The sequence below is a fragment of the Chionomys nivalis genome, chromosome 2 (assembly GCF_950005125.1).
Source record: "Chionomys nivalis chromosome 2, mChiNiv1.1, whole genome shotgun sequence".
Classification (NCBI taxonomy): Eukaryota; Metazoa; Chordata; class Mammalia; order Rodentia; family Cricetidae; genus Chionomys; species Chionomys nivalis.
Genome location: NC_080087.1, coordinates 136,299,500 through 136,318,890, shown reverse-complemented (window position 1 = coordinate 136,318,890; position 19,391 = coordinate 136,299,500). Strand labels below are relative to the sequence as shown.

Genomic DNA, 19,391 nt, shown 5'->3' with positions numbered 1-19,391 from the left:
TGCTTTGTCAGTATTCTGGGACTTGAATATGTTGAAATTTAACTATCCTCATCACCTAGAACACTTCTTTTTATTTTCAGTGAATTACTTCAATTTGGTAGTTGTAAATTACACTATTTCTCTGTTATTTTTCAAGGAAATTCACACTCCTTTTCCTTCTCATACCTCCGCACGTGATCATGGGTCTAATTTTATAGCCTTTTCTCTTTATTTCAGTTGTCTTAAATTCAGGAAAACCGCTGTCCTTTCAACTTTTCTCATCACAGTTTTACCCGTTGAGGCCTGACATCTTGTCTCCCCACTTCCCCCCAATCCATATGGCATGGCTATTGTCCTTGTGTCACCTCTGGGCAGTCTGTTGGTTAGACCTAATGTGGGTGTTCTCAGTAGCTACACTCCACGGCAAGCCATGGCTCTTACAGTTCTTAGATGTTCCCTGACCACATCCCCTCCAGCATCTATTGTCTGTTGTCCATTGATTGATCTTTGCCATTCTGACTGGGAAATGATATTTTGAAATTGTTTTCATAATATTTCCGTAGTTGCTAGGGACAGTAAACATTTTTTAGATATCTCTTAGCTATTTTTTTCTTCTTTTAAAATCTCTCTATTCTAGTCCTGGGCCCATTTTTTAATAGGTGTGTGTGTGTGTGTGTGTGTGTGTGTGTGTGTGTGTGTGTTGTTTAGGCTCCTTTCTAGATTCTTTTTATATTCTGGATATTAACCTTATGTTAGAGGTGTAACTGGTTAAGATCCTCTTCACTGTTGGGGTTTGTTGTTGTTTTGTTTTTTAACTCTACAGAGGCTTTTTAGTTTTATGAAGTCCCATGTAGTCATAACAGTTTTTGGTTTTTTTTGTTTTTGTTCTTTGTTTTTCAAAACAGGGTTTCTCTGTAGCTTTGGAGCCTGTCCTTGTAACTAGCTCTTGTAGAACAGGCTGGTCTCGAACTCACAGAGATCTGCCTGCCTCTGCCTCCTGAGTGCTGGGATTAAAGTCGTGCGCCCGCCGCCGCCTGGACCGTCATAACAGTTTTAAAAAGTAGAAATCACATATTCAGAGAGAACAGAGATAGGACAGAATTTAAATCTAATGTACCAACTCGTGGAAAATAACACACACAGTATTTTATATTGTGTAAACAAAAGACTTTGTAATAAAAGAGGGCTTTGTAATAGAAAAGAACATGGACTCTTTTCCACGTACTCCAGAAAATGATTCATCCATCTATTGATTACCTGTCAGCTATAGACAACTAACTGATCATACACCGTTTTGGGTTTTTTTGTTTTGTTTTGTTTTTTTGAGGAAGAGCCTTGATGTAGCCCTGGCTGTCCTAGAACTAGCTATGTAGGCTAGGCTAGCCTCTAACAGAGATACACCTGCCTCTGCCTCCAAGTGCTAGGGTTAAAGGGCATGTGCCACTATGTGTAGACCAGCTCACACTTGCTATTTAGTACAAGTGCACAATCATATATCAACACATTGAGACTATTTTACTACTAGCATGCTTTTTAATTGAGATAATTATTATTTATGGATTCATAATTTGCATAAAGTCAGCTTTCTACCTCAGACTGCTAATCCAGTACTTAGCCTATTTCTGAATCGAATTAGCTATTGTTAAAAATAACTATAATTTTAAAGCATATATTTTAATAATCAAGCCTCATAACTGTCAGAAAATGTAGAAGCGCTATAAAAACTTTGTGCTATTTTTAACTGAATCTTTTTTGCTTAAACAGGTGTCCAACACTTGCAGCCTTCTAGTGACTCTTTGCTTTTGGAAGTAGTGAAACAAGTTAAACTCAGTGACATGGAGGAAGATGGACTAGAACTTCTGGAAGAGGACGTGGCAGCCAGAGTAAATGTGTATGTGTGTGTGTTGGAAAGCATTTACGTTGTGTATGAGAAATGGGATTTGCTTGAATTTGTTTTTCCAAAGTGCAATTATTAATAACAAGCTGTCTTTAAAAACCTGTGAGTATTTACTAAAATTATTAAGGAAGGCTTTTCACCTGGGTTTGTTGGGATCTGTATCTTGAAATTATAAAGTATTTTTGAATGAAAACATTACATCGAATGATGTCTGCCTTAAGCTGTGTTTATATGGAAATGTGCAACAGAATCTGGGGGTAAAACACAGCAGTAGCTGGCTCATCTAGTATGCATACCACAAAGCCTAGGATTTGATCTGGGATTTGAAAGAAAATTATCTGCATAAAATATAAAAGCAAAAGAAAATAAAGATATAAGAAGAAATTCATTCAAGCGACATGAAAAGGCTAAACAATTATTGAAACAAAACTTAGTAAAAAAAAATAAACATATTAAAAAAACATAAGCTTCTAGCTGGATTGAAAAGGAATTTCAAAAAGACAGCATAAACATTCACTATCAGCAGTAAAAGAAGATATTCTTTTCTACATAAGTGAACTAAATTGATGATTGCTTCTTTTTGGTTTTATTTTTTGGTTTTGTTTTGTTTTTTGAGACAAGGTTTCTCTGTAGCTTTGGAGCCTGTCCTGGAAACTAGCTCTTGTAGAACAGGCTGGCCTTAAACTCACAGCAGTCCACCTGCCTCAGCCTCCTGAGTGCTGGGATTAAAGGCGTGCACCACCACTGCCTGGCAATGATTACCTCTTTTAAACTGTTTGTTTGACAGTGATGAGAAGGAAGAACAGGATCAAAAGGAAAAATTGGTGTTGACTGAAGACTGTGAACTCATTACAGTAATCAACATAATTCCTGGCAGACTAGAAATCACTACTCAACACATTTACTTCCATGATAACAGTATTGAAAAAGAAGATGGTGAGTAGCTTTGGGAAAATACCTTCAGTATTCAGTTCCATCAGTTATGAATTAGAGGGAGAAAGAAGCAAAAATTATTGTAAAATTATGGTTTTTCTTATAAAATTAAAAATGGAAAGCCAATAATGAATTAGATTCATCCCACCATTATGTTTTGAAGGGGAATGATAATTTGTATATGTAGACACGTACACACACACCGTATTAGTGATTGAAGCCAAGGCCATTTTTTGATTTTTGGGTTTTGTTTGTTTGCTTGTTTGAGACAGGGTCTCTCTGTATAGCCCTGGCTATTCTGGAACTCTCTGTAGTTCAGGCTCACCTTGAACTCAAGAGATTCAGAAACCAGGGCTGTATTCTTACACAAGACAAATGTTACCCAGGCTGATCTTACACTTAAAATCTTCTTGCCTTAGCCTTCTGAGTGGCTAGGATTATAGGTATGCATACCCACAACCAATTGCTTTTTGTCATTGCCATCATTATTAGTGTATTTTAAGAGTTTTGGCTTGAGGGTATCACAATAAACTTATGGTTACAAAATGCAGTCTTAATTTTATCATACCTTTGTATGTTATGCACCATCCTGTAAGTGCTTACTTTTTTATGATTAAATCTGAAGATCCAACATCTTAGGAAGAGAAAGATTTCTAAAGTATGAGTATTTAGAAGTATCATCTATTCTTATAGAAAGGTAGTAGAATAGCTTTGGGGTTTTAGAGTAGTTTAAAAGAAACAATTTATAACGGTAAGTACATGTTTCCTACAATGTGGTATTTCTTTCCCCTAAGTACTACTTTTGGAAACGAGATGTTTTTGCATACACTAAGTAGTAGCTTTATGGGGCACCTCAGTCACAAGATTTCTTCTGTTTTCAGGAATAGGCTTTGATTTTAAGTGGCCTCATTCTCAAATTCGAGAGATTCACTTACGTCGTTACAACTTAAGAAGATCAGCACTTGAGATATTTCATATTGATCAATCTAACTACTTTCTCAATTTCAAAAAAGAGGTATGATACCTTTCTGATAATCACAGAGTATTACTTTGGAATAACTTCCAGCTATTGAACTCTAATTGTGTTTTGGACTGTATTCCTATCAACTGAAAATGTTAAAGGAGAAAATGTGTTCTGAGACTAGTCAGTATATAAACCTTTATTGGTATTTGGGGGGGGGGGTGTATAGTAGAACATTGAATATCATCCAGTAGATGCCAGACATCTGATTATGTTATAAGCTTCGACAAGCTGTGCATAGTGTGCTTGGGTTTTATGTCAATATGATGTTTCAGCCTCATGACACCGTTTTTTTTTTTTTTAAACTGTATGTGTGGAAGTTGTAGTGTGCCTGTAGAAACCACAGGGTAACGTAATAAGAGTCAGTTCTTTCATTCCACAATGTGGTTCCTAAGGATCAAAGTCAAGCAATTAGAATTCCTGGTAGGCACCTTCATCTTCCATTTTATTGTCTCCATGACCTCATTTAAGATTGAAATTTCCAGGCCGGGCGATGGTGGCGCACGCCTTTAATCCCAGCACTCGGGAGGCAGAGGCAGGCGGATCTCTGTGAGTTCGAGACCAGCCTGGTCTACAAGAGCTAGTTCCAGGACAGGCTCCAAAACCACAGAGAAACCCTGTCTCGAAAAACCAAAAAAAAAAAAAAAAAAAAAAAAAAAAAAAAAAAAGATTGAAATTTCCAAATACCCCATCTCCAATTATGAACCTGTTATTTGAGGATCAGTTTTCTAAATCATAAACTTTAAAAGAACATATTTAAACCACAGCATCAAGTATAGTAAAGAAATTAAAAGCATAATCCACTGTTGATATGAAATGTCCAGAAGAGTTGAAGTTATAAAACAGGTAGTGGATTAGGATTTTCAAGAAAATAGGGAATAAGCAGAATTGGAGATAACTGCTAACAAGTTGTGGAGTGGTGAAGATTCTCTGAAGTCAAAAAAAATTAATAATAATGGCACAACTGTGAAGCAAGAAGAAAATACTATTATTCTTAAAGGATTATGTCTTGCTAAAACTATTACAAAACCCTTAATCCATATTTGTCTTGACAAGTTTTTAAACTAAACAGTAGTATTTTTTGTAGGTTAGAAACAAAGTATATAGCAGCCTGTTGTCATTTCATTCTCCTAATAGTTATGGAGCAAGATCACCACAAGAATTGTTCAAAGCATCAGGATTGACACAGGTAGGAAAATTTATAGGTTGTTGTTATCATTCGTTTTATATCTCAGAATTTTGTACTGTTTTCTAACTGCTCATGACCATTTATTGATTCATTCATTTATTCATTTACTCATTCATTCATTCATTCGGTTGGTTGGTTGGTTGGTTGGTTGGTTGGTTGGTTAGTAAGTTTTGGTTTTGTGGATACAAGTCTGTCTAGCTTTGGCTGACCTAGAACTCATTATGTAGATTAAGTCGGACCTCAGATACACAGAGATTGACACTCTGTCTCCTACATACTGGGATTAAAGGTGTGATCCACCATTCCTGGCCTTTGTTCTTCTATTTATAGTGTGTGTATGTGTGTATGAGTGTGTGTGTGTGTGTGCGTGTGGGGGGGGGGATTGGAAACAGGGCCCCATGCATGCCAGGCTCTTCTGTGAAGTTCCCTAATCAAGAATATGTTGTCTGAAATAATCCTTGTTTAATAAGGTACAGTTCATTTTGCTTTTGAATAAACTTTATTCATTAACTATTGATTTTTCAACTTTACACCTAAGAACAATTGAGCTTCCTATATGTAGAAATATATCGCAATATATGGATTTCACTTTATATATTGCAGCATACAAATTTCATTTTTCACTATTCACCATAATTATAACCTTTTGCTTTTGGTCCACAATGGGTTAACATTGATTTATATTCTATCAGGAAAACTCTGATGTATAACTCTACTGTGTATGCACATTAGAAAACTAAATGATTAAGGTGATTAATAGAAAGGAATGTTTTTTCCTATCTAGTCCCACCTCATTTTACTCTGTAAAGGTGTTTTTTATTCTTCAGATAGTTAATCATTCTAAAATCCAATAACCTTAGCTTAGCACATAGGATGTTAAGCTTTAGATGTTAAAGTACTTCCTTCTAGTATGTGTAGTTATAAAATTGGGGTCTTTTTAGAAATTAAAGTTTTAAGATAAATAAAATAATTTAGTTGAAGAAGACTTAATTTTTCTTCTTTCCCCTCTGTGTTACACGAGACTAAACCCAGAGTATTACACTGCAGTGCTCTACACCAACCTATGTCCCTAGGCTTTTTTTTTTTTAATGGGTTGGTATATTAGCCAAGGTATCCTCCAACTTGCCATCCTCCTAAATTATACTCTTGAGTAGCTAGAATTAAGCATACACACTATGACACCTGGCAAGACCTGGCAGAACTTAATTCTTATTTAAGACTTCCCAGAGTATGGTATAATGCTTTTGTTTATTTATTTATTTATTTATTTTGCTCTTTGTCTTAGAGACTAATTTTCAAAGGAAATAAATTATGGAGACGTTGATTTATCTTTATGTTAAACTTCTTTAGATCCATCTCATCAATCATGAAGATAGATAATGATTACAAAAAAAATATGTTGGTTATTAATAATTGTCACATTCTAAGAGGTTACATGATACAATTCTGGTTTTGTTCTTTTTTGTACTGTTCAGAAATGGGTGAATCGAGAGATAACAAACTTTGACTACCTCATTCAAATAAACACAATGGCAGGACGAACCTATAATGACCTTGCACAGTACCCTGTAGTAAGTTTGTATAAATTTCTAAAATTAACTTATACTTTTATAATATATAATATAATATACTTATACTATGTTTGATATTTATGCTTTTATTTAGAAAAATGGAGAGGCTTGGGTATAGCTCAATGGTAGAATAGTCTTGTACCATATGTAAAACTCTGGGTTCAGTCCCCAGCATTATAAAAGAAACCCTCATGTATAGTACACCTACCCTGCCTTTATGTTTTCCACCCCATATTACTTTTTCTTCTATGTGAGTGTTGGGAATTGAGTCCAGGTCCTCTGGAAGAGCACTCTGTGCTCTTAACTACTGAGCCGTCACTTCAGTCCCAATCCATATTTTTAAAGTATCATAAACATGAAGACTAGTAATTAAAAACTAAAGTTCTATTTGTTTCATTGTATTAAAAACAACCCAGAAGAATTGAACTGAAATAAACAAATATTAAAATATGTCTTTAAAGGATTCTTAATGGGAAAAACTTTGTAGTGATTACCCGTTTTTATCTTTATGAACATTTTATATTTGATGTGGGAATGTTATGTTCTCTAGGAAGAAATCTCTAAATTTTGAATTATGTCTCTTAGTTTCCCTGGATTTTGCAAGATTATACTTCAGAAGAGTTGGACCTTAATAACCCCACTGTATTTCGAGATCTTTCTAAACCAATTGGAGTAGTTAATGAAAAAAATGTGAAAGCTATGCAAGAAAAGTAAGTGCTTTTTAAATCTTTTGAGATAGCCATTGTTTGAATTTGTGCTAATTTCAGTCAAAAAACTAAGCATTACCCTTTTTAAATTAAAAAGATTTCTTTATTATTATTATTATTATTATTTGAGTATGATTGGATTTTACTGCATATATTGTGTACATCACACATCACACATGTGCCTACAGAGGTCAGAAGAAAGTGTTGGATCTGGAACTGGAGTTACGAGTGCCTGTGACCTGCTCTGGGTGCTGGGAATTGACCCCATGTCTTCTAGTAGAGTAGCTAGTGCTCTTAATTGTTAAGCTAGCTCTTCAGCCCTAAGTGTTTGGGAAAAAAAAAAATTGTTTTTAATATGTGTGGTTTTTTTTCTGCATGTATGCATGGTTCCTACAGAGACCAGAAGAAAGGACATCATAAATTCTAGAACTGGGGTCACAGAGGTTTATGAGCCACCACATGAGTACTGGGAACCAAACCCAGGTCCTCTGGAAAGGACATCATATGTTATTAACCACTGGACGATTTATCCATATCCATGTTACTTTTTATCAAAGCTACTTAAATTTTTTTTCAGTTATCCTTGTGCATATTCACATGCAGGCAAAACACTCATACACGTAAATAAAATTATTTTAAATGTTCTAAAAGCTTGTTTTAGTGATACTTCATTGTTTAGGAAACATGCTTAGAAATTAATTTTTTCCTGTTGTTATATGTGGGGATTCAGATACTTAATTTGATAGTAAAGTTTATGACTAAGGATTGACTTTTTAAAGAATACTATGCTTTAAGCAAACTAATATAGATTTAGACTCTTATCATTTTGTTATTAAGGTCGTAAAACTCCACCCTTTTTTTTTTAAGGTATGAAACTTTTGAGGATCCAATGGGAACGATTGATAAGTTTCATTATGGTACTCACTATTCAAATTCTGCAGGTGTCATGCACTATCTTATCCGTGTAGAACCGTTTACTACCCTCCACATCCAGCTTCAGAGTGGAAGGTATGCTTAGAATAAAAACCTATTTTTTCTCTGACTATAAAGTTGAGAAGAACTATTCATCTTGATGTCATTTTCTGAATGATAGATTTATGCCTTTTAAATCCTCTACTAGGTTTTAATTTAGATAAAATCAGCTAAAGTACTTTAAGAACCAGTCATTCCAATTGGTTCAGATATAAGACATTTGAATATGATTTTTTTTCACTGTTATTGTAGTATACATTTGGAATCTCTTCAAATTTGAGAAGTCAAGCAGAGATTTATAATTAGATATCAGACCAAGGTTGTTGTCCAGTAGCTGAGAATTTGTCTAGCATGTACAGGTCCTGGGTTCAATTCCAAGTAACAACTCCCTCTTCAAGTTATTGAATTAGGGTGATTTAGAGCTAAATCTGAGCCATCTCAGCAGTGACTACACAATATTTGTGAAGACTAAATAGAGGAAGCAGTTGGGGATTCATAGCAGCCATTTAAACACATCTGTGATACTGCAGTAATGACATTATCTGTGGGTATTGTAACTTTCCTATATTTCACGTTTTCTTAGTTATTCTAAGGAAACTACATAAATCTTGTACTGTCAGTCTGTATTCTCCAGGTACCTTCCTTGTACGCATTTTGTTCCTGTTCTTAGCATTACCATTTTGTTTTCTCAGTCAACATTATACAAATTCTGCCTATTTTATTATCATTGCTTATAACATCTATAGTTAGCCTAAATTCTCTACCACATCTTAATTACAATAAACTTTGATTTTCAACAAGAGACTCTGTCTTTAAGATTATTAAGCATCAGTAAAATGTTGTACTGACAGGTAAAAATTCATAAGACACAGGAAATTATGATAAGGTTTATGTTGGTTCTTTATAATTTTATGAAGAAATGTGGTTTGACAGAGCTTTAAAATTTCTTCTGTTTGTGCTTTATAAAATACCACCAAGAAAGTACATACAAGAAAATTCAATAAGGGACTTGTATTTAGAATATATAGAGAGCACTTACAACCAAATACACTGAATTTAAAAATGGAAAAGGGGGCCGGGCGGTGGTGGCGCACGCCTTTAATCCCAGCACTCGGGAGGCAGAGGCAGGCGGATCTCTGTGAGTTCGAGACCAGCCTGGTCTACAAGAGCTAGTTCCAGGACAGGCTCCAAAACCACAGAGAAACCCTGTCTCGAAAAACCAAAAAAATAAATAAATAAATAAATAAATAAATAAATAAAATAAAAATGGAAAAGGGTCTGAATAGCAATTTCTCTAAAGAAAATAGATAGGTGTCTAACAATACAAATGTGTGCAGTATCATTATCATAAAGATGATAAAAAATTGTTTTCAGATATTAAAAAGGAAGATAAAAAACAGCTGTACTCACATGTAAATTTGAAGGGAGCTTAAAGGTTTTTCGTTTTATGCTTCCTTGTTTTCATTCAGTAGACTGTTGTCTTTCAATCTCACATGCAGATTTGACTGTGCAGACCGGCAGTTCCATTCCATCCCTGCTACCTGGCAAGCTCTTATGGATAATACATATGATGTAAAAGAACTTATTCCTGAATTCTTCTATTTCCCCGAGTTTTTAGAAAATCAAAATGGTAAGAAATAGAGGGTTTAAAATTTTATTCTACAGGTCCCAATGAAAAATCCTGAAAAAAATTTTGAGGGCATCTTCTGTAGTACTGTATGATGTATTTAAGTTTTGTTCTGTGTGTAAATTAGTGACAGGATTTAACTGACACCGGAGAAATGACATATAGAACCAAGTCTTACTTTTCAGAGAAGTGATACCAGAAACTAAGGTATGAGTCAAATTTGAACTTCTGAGAGAGCTTATCTCAGAGTACAATCTTTACTAGAGACATGGACTGCTTTACACTGCCATTGCAAGTCTTTGAGGTAAATAAAGACAAATCCATGAGTAAACTCATATTTTTAGAGTATCATTGCAACTTATTTATCAGTTTATTTATGCTTTTTCTAACTATAACTGCTTTCAGAAATTAATGACCAGCATAAGTAGTTTCAAGAGACCTAGTAATTCACAAAGATTTAAGTGTTCTTTTATCTTTTAAATACTTCTGCTGACTCCTTATTAGTAATATACAAAAGGTGCACATTTAAAATAATGGCTGTATTGTTGCACTTTTTTATTACTAATTTTTATTGAGCTCTACATTTTTCTCTGCTCTCCTTCCCTCCACCCTCTCCCAAGGTCCCCATGTTCCCAATTGACTCAGGAAATCTTGTTTTTTTCTACTTCCTATGTAGATTATATCTATGTATGTCTCTCTTACGGTCCTCATTGTACTCTAAGTTCTCTGGGATTGTGATTTCTGGCCTGGTTTTCTTTGCTTTATGTTTAAAAACCACTTATGAGTGAGTACATGTAATAACTTTCTTTCTGTTTCTGTATTACCTCACTGAAAATAATGTTTTGTAAATCCATGCATTTGCCTGCAAATTTCAAGATATCATTATTTTTTTCTGCTATGTAGTACTCCATTGTGTAAATGTACCACATTTTCCTTATTCATTCTTCGGTCAAGGGGCATTTCAGTTGTTTCTAGGTTCTGGCTATGACAAACAATGCTGCTATGAACATAGTTCAGCACATGTCCTTGTGGCACGATTGAGCATCCTTTGGATATATACCCAAAAGTGGTATTACTGAGTCTTGCGGAAGGTTGTTTCCTAATTTTATGAGAAATCGCCATACTGACATCCAAAGGGGTTGTAACAGCTTGCATTCCCACCAGCAATGCAGAAGTGTTCCCTTTTCCCCACAACCTCTCCAGTGTAAGTTATCATCAGTGTTTTTGATCTTGGCCATTCTTAAAGGTGTAAGATGGAATCTCAGAGTTGTTTTGATTTGCATTTCTTTGATGACTAAGTGTCTTTCATACATTTTAGATTCCTCTGTTGAGAGTTCTCTGTTTAGGTCTGTACTCCACTTTTTTTTGGATTATTTGTTCTTTTGATGACCAATTTCTTGAGTTCTCTGTATATTTTGGACATTAGACCTCTGTCTGATATGGGGTTAGTGAAGATCTTTTCCCATTCTGTAGGCTGTCGTTTTGTCTTGTTGACCATGTCCTTTGCTTTACAGAAGCTTTTTAGTTTCAGGAGGTCCCATTTATTAATTGTTTCTCTCAGTGTCTGTGCTAGTGAGGTTATATTTAGGAATTGGTTTCCTGTGCCAATACGTTCCAGTGTACTTCCTACTTTATCTTCTATAAAGTTGGTTTTATGTTGAAGTCTTTGATTCATTTGGACTTGAGTTTTGTGCATGGTGATAGATATGGATCTATTTTCATTCTTCTACATGTTACTATCCAGTTATGCCAGCACCATTTGTTAAATATGCTTTCTTTGTTTCCATTTGATATTTTTTGCTTCTTTGTCAAAAATCACGTGTTCAAAGGTATGTGGATTAATATCTGGGTCTTCTGTTTGGTTCCATTGGTCCTCCTGTCTGTTCTTATGCCAATCCCAGGCTGCTTTCAGTACTGTAGCTCTGTAGTAGTTTGAAGTCAGGGACTGTGATGTCTCCAGAAGTTTCTTTAATGTACAGGACTGTTTGAAGGTATCCTGGGTTTTTTGCTTTTCCATATAATGTTGAGTACCATTCTTTCGAGGTCTGTGAAGAGATTTGCTGGGAATTTGATGGACATTGCATTGAATCTGTAGATTGCTTTTGGTAAGATTGCCATTTTTACAATGTTAATTCTGTATACCCAAGAGCATGGGAGATCTTTCCGCTATCTGGTGTCTTCTTCAATTTTTTTCTTCAAAGATTTAAAGTTTTTGTCATACAAGTCTTCCACTTGTTTGGTTAGAGTTACTCTGAGATATTTTAAGCTATTTGTGGCTATTGTGAAGGGTGATGTTTCTCTAATTTTTTTCTCAGCCCATTTATCATCTGCATTTATCCCTCTACATTACTGAAAGTGTTTATGAGCTGTATAAGTTCCTTGATAGAATTTTGGGGTCACTTATGTAAACTATCATATCGTCAGCAAATAGTGGGAGGTTGACTTCTTTTCTGATTTGATTCCCCTTGATCTCCTTTTGGTGTCTTATTGCTCTAGCTAGGACCTCAAGAACTATATTGTATAGATATGTAGAGAGTGGACAACTCTCTGAAATCTCAAAATGGTGGATTACATTGACAAATTTTTGTACTGAACCATCACTGCATCTTTGGGATGAAGCCAACTGGATCATGGAGGATCATGGTTCTGAAGTGTTCTTGGATTTGATTTGCCAGTATTTTATTTAGTATTTTTGCATCAATGCTCATGAGTGAGATTGGTCTGTAATTCTCTTTTTTAATAATGTCTTTATGTGGTTTGGGTATCAGGGTAATTATAGCCTCATAAAATTGTTTGGCAGTGTTCCTTCTGTTTCTATTGTGTGGAATAATTTGAGGAGCATTGGTATTAGTTCTTTGAGACTCTTGTATAATTCTGAACTGAAATCATCTTGTCCTGAGCTTTTTTTTGGTTGGGATACTTTTGATGACTGTTCCTATTTCTTCAGCTGTTATAATTGTGTTTAATTTGCTTATCTGGTCTTGGTTTAATTTTGGTAAGTGATTTTATCCAGACAGAAAGTTGTTCATTTCCTTTAAGTTTTCCAATTTTGTGGAGTACAGGTTTTCGAAATATGACCTGATGATTCTCTGTATTTCCTCAGTGTCTGTTTTTATGGCCCCCTTTTCATTTCTGAGTTTGTTGATTTGGATATTCTCTCTCTGCCTTTTGGTTAGTTTGTATAAATGTCCATTTTGTTGATTTTTTTCGAAGAACCAACTTTTTGTCTCATTGATTCTTTGTATTGTTTTCTTTGTTTCTATTTTGTTGATTTCAGCTCTCAATTTGATTAGTTCCTGTCGTCTAGTTCTCTTGGGTGAGTTACTTCTAAAGTTTTCAAATGTTCTGTTAATTCACTAGTGTGGGATTTTTCCAGTTTTTCTATGTAGGCATTTAGTGCTGTGAACTTTGGTCTTAATACTGCCTTGATTTTCATTCTCCTAAATTTATATTTTAGGTCATTTCCTTTTTCTTCATATGTATTTGGTTGTTCAAATCTTGCTGTTGTCGTGTCTTTAGGTTTTACTGGTGTCGTGTTGCTCTTTGTGGTGTTGTGTGTGTTCTTTCCTTTTCTACTCATTTTTTTTGTCTAATAGGTGTGGTTGGGGCTGTCTGTGATTCTGTTTGTTAGTCTTCTAGGTGCCAGTGAATCCAAGGCTCAGATGGTTGTTCCTTGTGGTACAGTCAGTGCCACAGTTCTGATTATCCCGTTGATCACTCCCCGCGTTCCTCAAGGTGGCTCAGCACTCCAGGGCTCTGTTCTGCTCCCTTGTAGTTTGCTGTCCCAGGCCTGCTCTAGCCTAGGTTGTTGGCTCAGACCTGTTTGTGTAAATGTCCCTGGTCTGGATCTATTCCTGCAGACATCCCTGGCTTGGGGTTAGTCCTGCAAAGGTCTCTGGCTCCGATCTACTCCCTCAGAGGTCTCCGACTCAGTGTGCCCAGACCCATGGAGTATCTGGCTCAGGCCTACTCCCTCAGATGTCACAGACTCAAGAGGTTTCTAGTCCTGCCTACTCCCTTTGACATCCTAGACCTACACATGAACCTGGCTTAGGCCTAGTTTTTCAGAGGTCCTAGACTCATGCCCAATGTTGTTCTCTTCTGTTGTCTTCTCTTGTTCTTCATTTTCTTAGTCTTCTTAGCCATGAAAGGAGGACGCAAGACACAACAAAACTCACGTGGCACGTGAGGCTTATTGCGGCGTGCAGGAGAGAAGGGGAAAAAGAGACCGAAGAGACGGTGTTCCAGCCTTTTTAAAGGGTCCCCCACATGCGTGTGTCAAACGCCACGTTCTGCACCTGCGCAGCGTTTGCGTGGAACGCTAGGGGCTCCTGGGAAATGTAGTTCCCCAGATGAGCTACGCTCAGGGGCCTTCTGGGCAATAACATTCCCACCCTTTTTAATTTATTAAAAATCTGGGGGGTTGAGAGTCTTAATGGGTAGGGAATAGGGGCGTAGCCCGGTCTCTCATAACTGCTTCCTGCTGACTTTGGGCGTCGAGGGGTCTGGGGAGTATTGATTGTCCTGGTGATGTCCTCTTGATCATGTCCTGTCCGCTGATGTTCTGAGGTGGCTGATTGAAGGAATCACATCTGTCTGGCTTTTGGGTAGCTGGGTAGTCATTAAGGTGCTAGAAAACAAAAGTCGCATTAGTAGAGAAGAAAATTAGTAGAGAAGAAAAGAGGAGGTTTGGGATTAAGAATGATAAAAAATTGAATGGTACTTATTCCATTAATGATCCGTTTGGGCCTGCTTCGTTCAAGTGGGTCGGGGTGGCTTCTTGGAAATTAAAGGAAATGTCTTAAAAGAAATAAATTCTTAACCATGTATGATGTTTTGGGCATTACCTTAACATCCGGGAGACACTGCTGCAGTCAGTGACGAACCTGTTGTGTCAAGGAACTTTGTTAAGAATTTGCTTACCACCTGAACCTTTGGCTCCGTGTCTGATGATGATTCCTGTAACGACAGCTGAGTGGTTATTCAGAAATTTAGAAAAAGAGGGTTGACTGAAAGATAGGACCTCTACTTTCCTTGGACTGGGAGTCCTCTGGAAGTTAAGAGAACAAGGTCCTGTCTGAGTTACCGTGTATGAGGGATTGTCTTGAGCTGGAGGAGTAAACGGTTTAAGATGTGACAGGTGAATCCAGTAAGGAATTCCCTCGAGCTTAGCGGCTGTGGGAGTCAAAAGAATTATTCTGAGGGGACCCTGCCATTTAGGGGAAAAAGGTGAAGGGACGTTGACCTGGGGGGGGGGAATAATACCTGATCTCCTATTTTAATTGGCGGTGGACATGGATTAGCACATGGTTGAGGTAATGAGTGGTCGGTAAAATCCCACAGTAGCAAGCATAGATGGGTTAGTAGTGGTGTGAGCAGGTCATCAGGAAGGGGGGAGGTTTTAGGTGGGAGGCCGGGGGTTAGAATGGGCCACCCATACATGAGTTCGAAAGGTGAGATAAAAAGGGGACTTTTTGGAAGGGCTGTAAGCCTGAGGAGGGCCAGAGGTAGAAGTCTTACCCAGTCGAGGTGAAGTTCCTGGGACATTTTTACAAGGGCGTCTTTTAAAGAACGGTTAGTCCGTTCTACCTTACCTGAAGACTGAGGGTGGTATGGGATATGGAAATGCCAAGGAATGTTAAGAGCCTTGGACAGGTTTTGAGAGATCTGGGAAGTGAACTCAGGGCCATTATCTGATTGAAGAGAGGTTGGAATTCCAAACCGGGAAATGATTTCTCGGAGAAGAACGTTGGAAACTGTCTGGGCTCTCTTGTTGGTGGTGGGGAAGGCTTCAACCCACCCAGACATTGTATCCACCAAAACCAGGAGATATTTAATTCTTTTGACTGTGGGCATATGAGTAAAATCCAGCTGCCAGTCAGTTCCCGGTATTTGGTCTTGGGATCTGACTTCTGGCAGATCCGACAGGAGGCAGTGATAGCCTTTAGGAACCTGATGTCCTCAGGGGTGGGTTGGAGGTGAGCCCTAACAAAATGAAGTAGAGCTTTGTTATTAGGATGAAAGAGCTGATGTAGGTAGGACAGGATCTGTTGGGTGTCAGGAGGTGTCTGTGAGAGTGTGGACTGTACTGTAAGAACTCCCTGAGATGACTGAGATAGATCTGGGCTCTGGAGTGCTGCTGTCTTAGCTGCTCTGTCAGCCCGATTATTTCCCTTGGAAACAATGGAACTGTCGGACTGGTGAGACCGACAGTGAATAATTCCTATAGCTTTAGGGAGATGGAAGGCTTTTAACAGGTTCATAATATAACCTGAGTTAGTTATGGATCCTCCTTTTGTCGTAAGAAGCCCATGTTCCTTCCAGATAGCCACATGGGACAAGAGGATATGAAACACATACTTAGAGTCTGTGTAAACATTTAAAGATTGTCCCTCAGCTAACTGAAAGGCACGGGTGAGAGCTATCAGCTCAGCCTGCTGGTTAGTAGTATGGGCTGGGAGTGCCCCTGCCTCGACTATCTCTGTATCTGATACTATGGCATAGCCTGCTCTACGGGTCCTATCACATAAAAAGGAGCTGCCATCTGTGTACTAGGTATAAGTTTGCCCTCCTGTATATGTGAGGGGTGGGGCAGTAGATCATCTAAGGTCTCTATGCAGGAGTGGGATGGGGAATCATTAACGTTAGGTTGAGGTAGAAGATTTGAGATATTAGGGGGTGGACAGCATTGAAAGGTAAGGCTGGCATCTTCTACCAGCACCACCTGGAGGGAAAGGACTCGGGAAGGGGGTAGGGTTTGTAAGCCTTTGTAAGTTAAGAGGTTGGACAGATTATGGTGAGAGAAGACTGTGGTGGGTGCCCCAAAGGTTAGTTTCTTTGACTCATGAATAAGAAGCTCAGCAGCTGCCAAAGCACGTATGCAGGGTGCCCAGCCCCGAGTGGTGAGGTCCATCTTCTTTGACAGGTATGCTACAGGCGCAAGAATAGGTCCCAATTGATGTCCTAAGACCCCAAGGGCATATCCCTCCTTTTCTGCTACATAAAGAGAGAAAGGACGAGTTAAGTCCGGAAGATGAAGAGCTGGAGCCTGGATAAGGGCCTGTTGGAGTCTCTGGAAGGGTTTGGTAACAGGGTGGAGAAGGGGCTCATGCAGGGAGCCGAGAGCTGCTTCGTATAGGGGACGGGCAAGGAGAGAAAAGGAGGGGATCCAGGAACGCAGGAAACCGGCCACTCCCAGGAACGATAAAACCTCTTCTTTGGTGGAAGGAGCTGCAAGAGATTGAATTAGTTTTTTTCTGTCCAGAGTGATAGCCTTTTGGGTTGGGGTTATGGCTAATCCCAAATACGTTACCTGAGTGGTGGACAGTTGAGCCTTAGAAGGTGAGACTCTATAACCCCTTTTGGATAGGAAATTTAATAGGGCTGCGGTGTCTGTCTTGCTGATCTCAAAAGACGGGCTGCATAGGAGAATGTCGTCTACATATTGAATTAGTTTTGATTTATGGAGAGACAGTGAAAGCAGATCAGAGGCCAAAGCCTGGCCAGAGAGGTGTGGGCTGTCCCAGAATCCCTGGGGAAGGACGGTCCAGGTGAGCTGCGTGGAAAAATTAGTGTCAGGATCAGTCCAAGTGAAGGCAAAGATGTTTTGAGATTGAGGGCTGAGGGGAATGGAGAAAAAAGCATCCTTGCGGTCTAGAACTGAGAAGTTCCTGGAGGAATGTTAGACAGAAGGGTAAGGAGATTAGGGATGACTGGGTGAAGAGAAACAACAGCAGAGTTAATAAGCCGGAGGTCCTGAACGAAACAATAAGTTCCGTTAGATTTTTTAACAGCCAGTATAGGGGTATTAAAGGGGGAGGAGGTGCTGCGGAGCAGCCCTTTCCTCAAAAGGTCAGAGATAATAGGCTTAAGTTTTCTGAGGCTCTGGGAAGAGAGGGGGTACTGAGCTTGAATAATATACTTGGTAGGGTTTTGTAACTGAATAACAATAAGGGAATGGTGTTTAGCTATGGCAGGATTTTGGGTGTCCCACACCAGAGGATCCACTTGGGAGGCTGGAAGAGGAAAAGACGCGTTAGTGTCAGAAGGTTGGGGGGCCAGGAGAAGAAGAAGCTGTGTCACTGACGAATCTAGAATAAAGCGAATGGGGGGAGTGAAAGAAATGGAGGCTCCAACCTTAGTTAAAAGGTCCCTCCCCATAAGGGGTATTGGACAAGTTGACATAACTAAGAATGAATGAGTGAGAAAAATACCTCTAAACACACAATTGAGTGGTGGAGTCTGTTGAAGTAAATAAGGCTGTTCCCCTACCCCGACAATAGGGGAACTTGAAGGAGAGGTTGGCCCCCAGAATTCCCTCAGAACCGAATACGTTGCTCCGGTATCCAAGAGGAATGAGATGAGCTGTCCTGACACAGTGAGAAGTACCCGTGGCTCCTGATTGCAGATGACAGTGGCAGTCGGTTCGTTAAGGGAGGAGCCCGGGCACCTTCAGTCGTCATCCAGGGCCAAGCCCAATAGGTCAACTTGGGAATTTTTAGGGTATAATGTCTCCATGCCACCAAGCACAAGAGGACAATCTACAGACCAGTGACCTTCCCTGTGACACCTTGGACAAGGTCCCCTAGGACTTCAATGGGCATCCTCGGGCCCAATGACCCGTCTTACCACACTTGAAGCACGGACCCGGTGGTTCACGCACCCTGGGAGGTGGGGGAGCAGCACGAACTGGACGAGATGGATAGTCTGTCACCTCGGTCGGTTGAGCAGCCGCGGCTATCACATGGCAGTGATTGCGAGCTTTGTCGTGTCGTGCATGATACACTTTGAAAGCTGTCTCCAGGACTTCTGCCTGTGGGGTTAAAGGGCCCTTCTCCAAACGCCTGAGCTTGGCTTTGATGTCTGAATAACATTGATTAAAAAAATGAGTCATTAGTAACTGCCTGCCCTCCGGGGATTCTGGGTCCAAGTTCGTGAACTGCAAAAGGGCTTTCGTAAGGCGTTCCAAAAATGCAGAAGGATTTTCCTTCGTATCCTGGATAATCTCTGAAAGTTTAGAATAATTTACAGGCTTGAGGGCAGCCTTACGGAGGCCTGTGAGGAGACAAGTTAAAAATCGGTCCCTGGCCAAAACCCCACCCGGACTGTTATAGTCCCAGTGTGGTTCTTGGTCTGGGACCGCCTCTGCCCCCGGAGGGTGGGAGGCTAGAGTTTGGTGAACTTCGTCCGCATGTTGTCTGGCCTGTTCCCAGACCCACCTGCGTTCCTCAGGAAGTTATTAGACAGGATCATAAAAATGTCGTGGAAAGTAAGGTTGTAGGATTGGGTAATATATTGAAATTCTTTTATAAAAGTGGTAGGATTAGTTAGATGTATAGGACCCAAGTAATTTGGCTATATGGGAAAGTTCCGACAGGGAAAACGGAACATGAACCCTAACCAATCCATCTGCACCAGCCACCTCCCGCAGCGGCAGGATGGCAGCAGGCTTGGCTTGGCTAGGATTAGGCTCCATGGCGGCACGTGAACGCGTGA

General features: G+C 39.0%; 1 protein-coding gene across 4 annotated transcripts in view; it reads left to right on the top strand.

The window, feature by feature from the left end:
- Nbeal1 (neurobeachin like 1) overlaps positions 1-19,391 on the top strand; it is a 211,340-nt gene that overhangs the window by 147,704 nt on the left and 44,245 nt on the right. For 3 of the 4 annotated variants that reach the window (XM_057752700.1, XM_057752692.1, XM_057752714.1), the window contains 8 exons: positions 1,744-1,870; positions 2,664-2,812; positions 3,691-3,824; positions 4,918-5,019; positions 6,495-6,590; positions 7,176-7,300; positions 8,165-8,305; positions 9,769-9,899. In XM_057752700.1, the coding sequence (XP_057608683.1) occupies positions 1,744-1,870; positions 2,664-2,812; positions 3,691-3,824; positions 4,918-5,019; positions 6,495-6,590; positions 7,176-7,300; positions 8,165-8,305; positions 9,769-9,899 (1,005 nt within the window). The remainder of the gene's footprint in view (positions 1-1,743; positions 1,871-2,663; positions 2,813-3,690; positions 3,825-4,917; positions 5,020-6,494; positions 6,591-7,175; positions 7,301-8,164; positions 8,306-9,768; positions 9,900-19,391) is intronic. The other variant, XM_057752706.1, reaches the window with a different exon arrangement.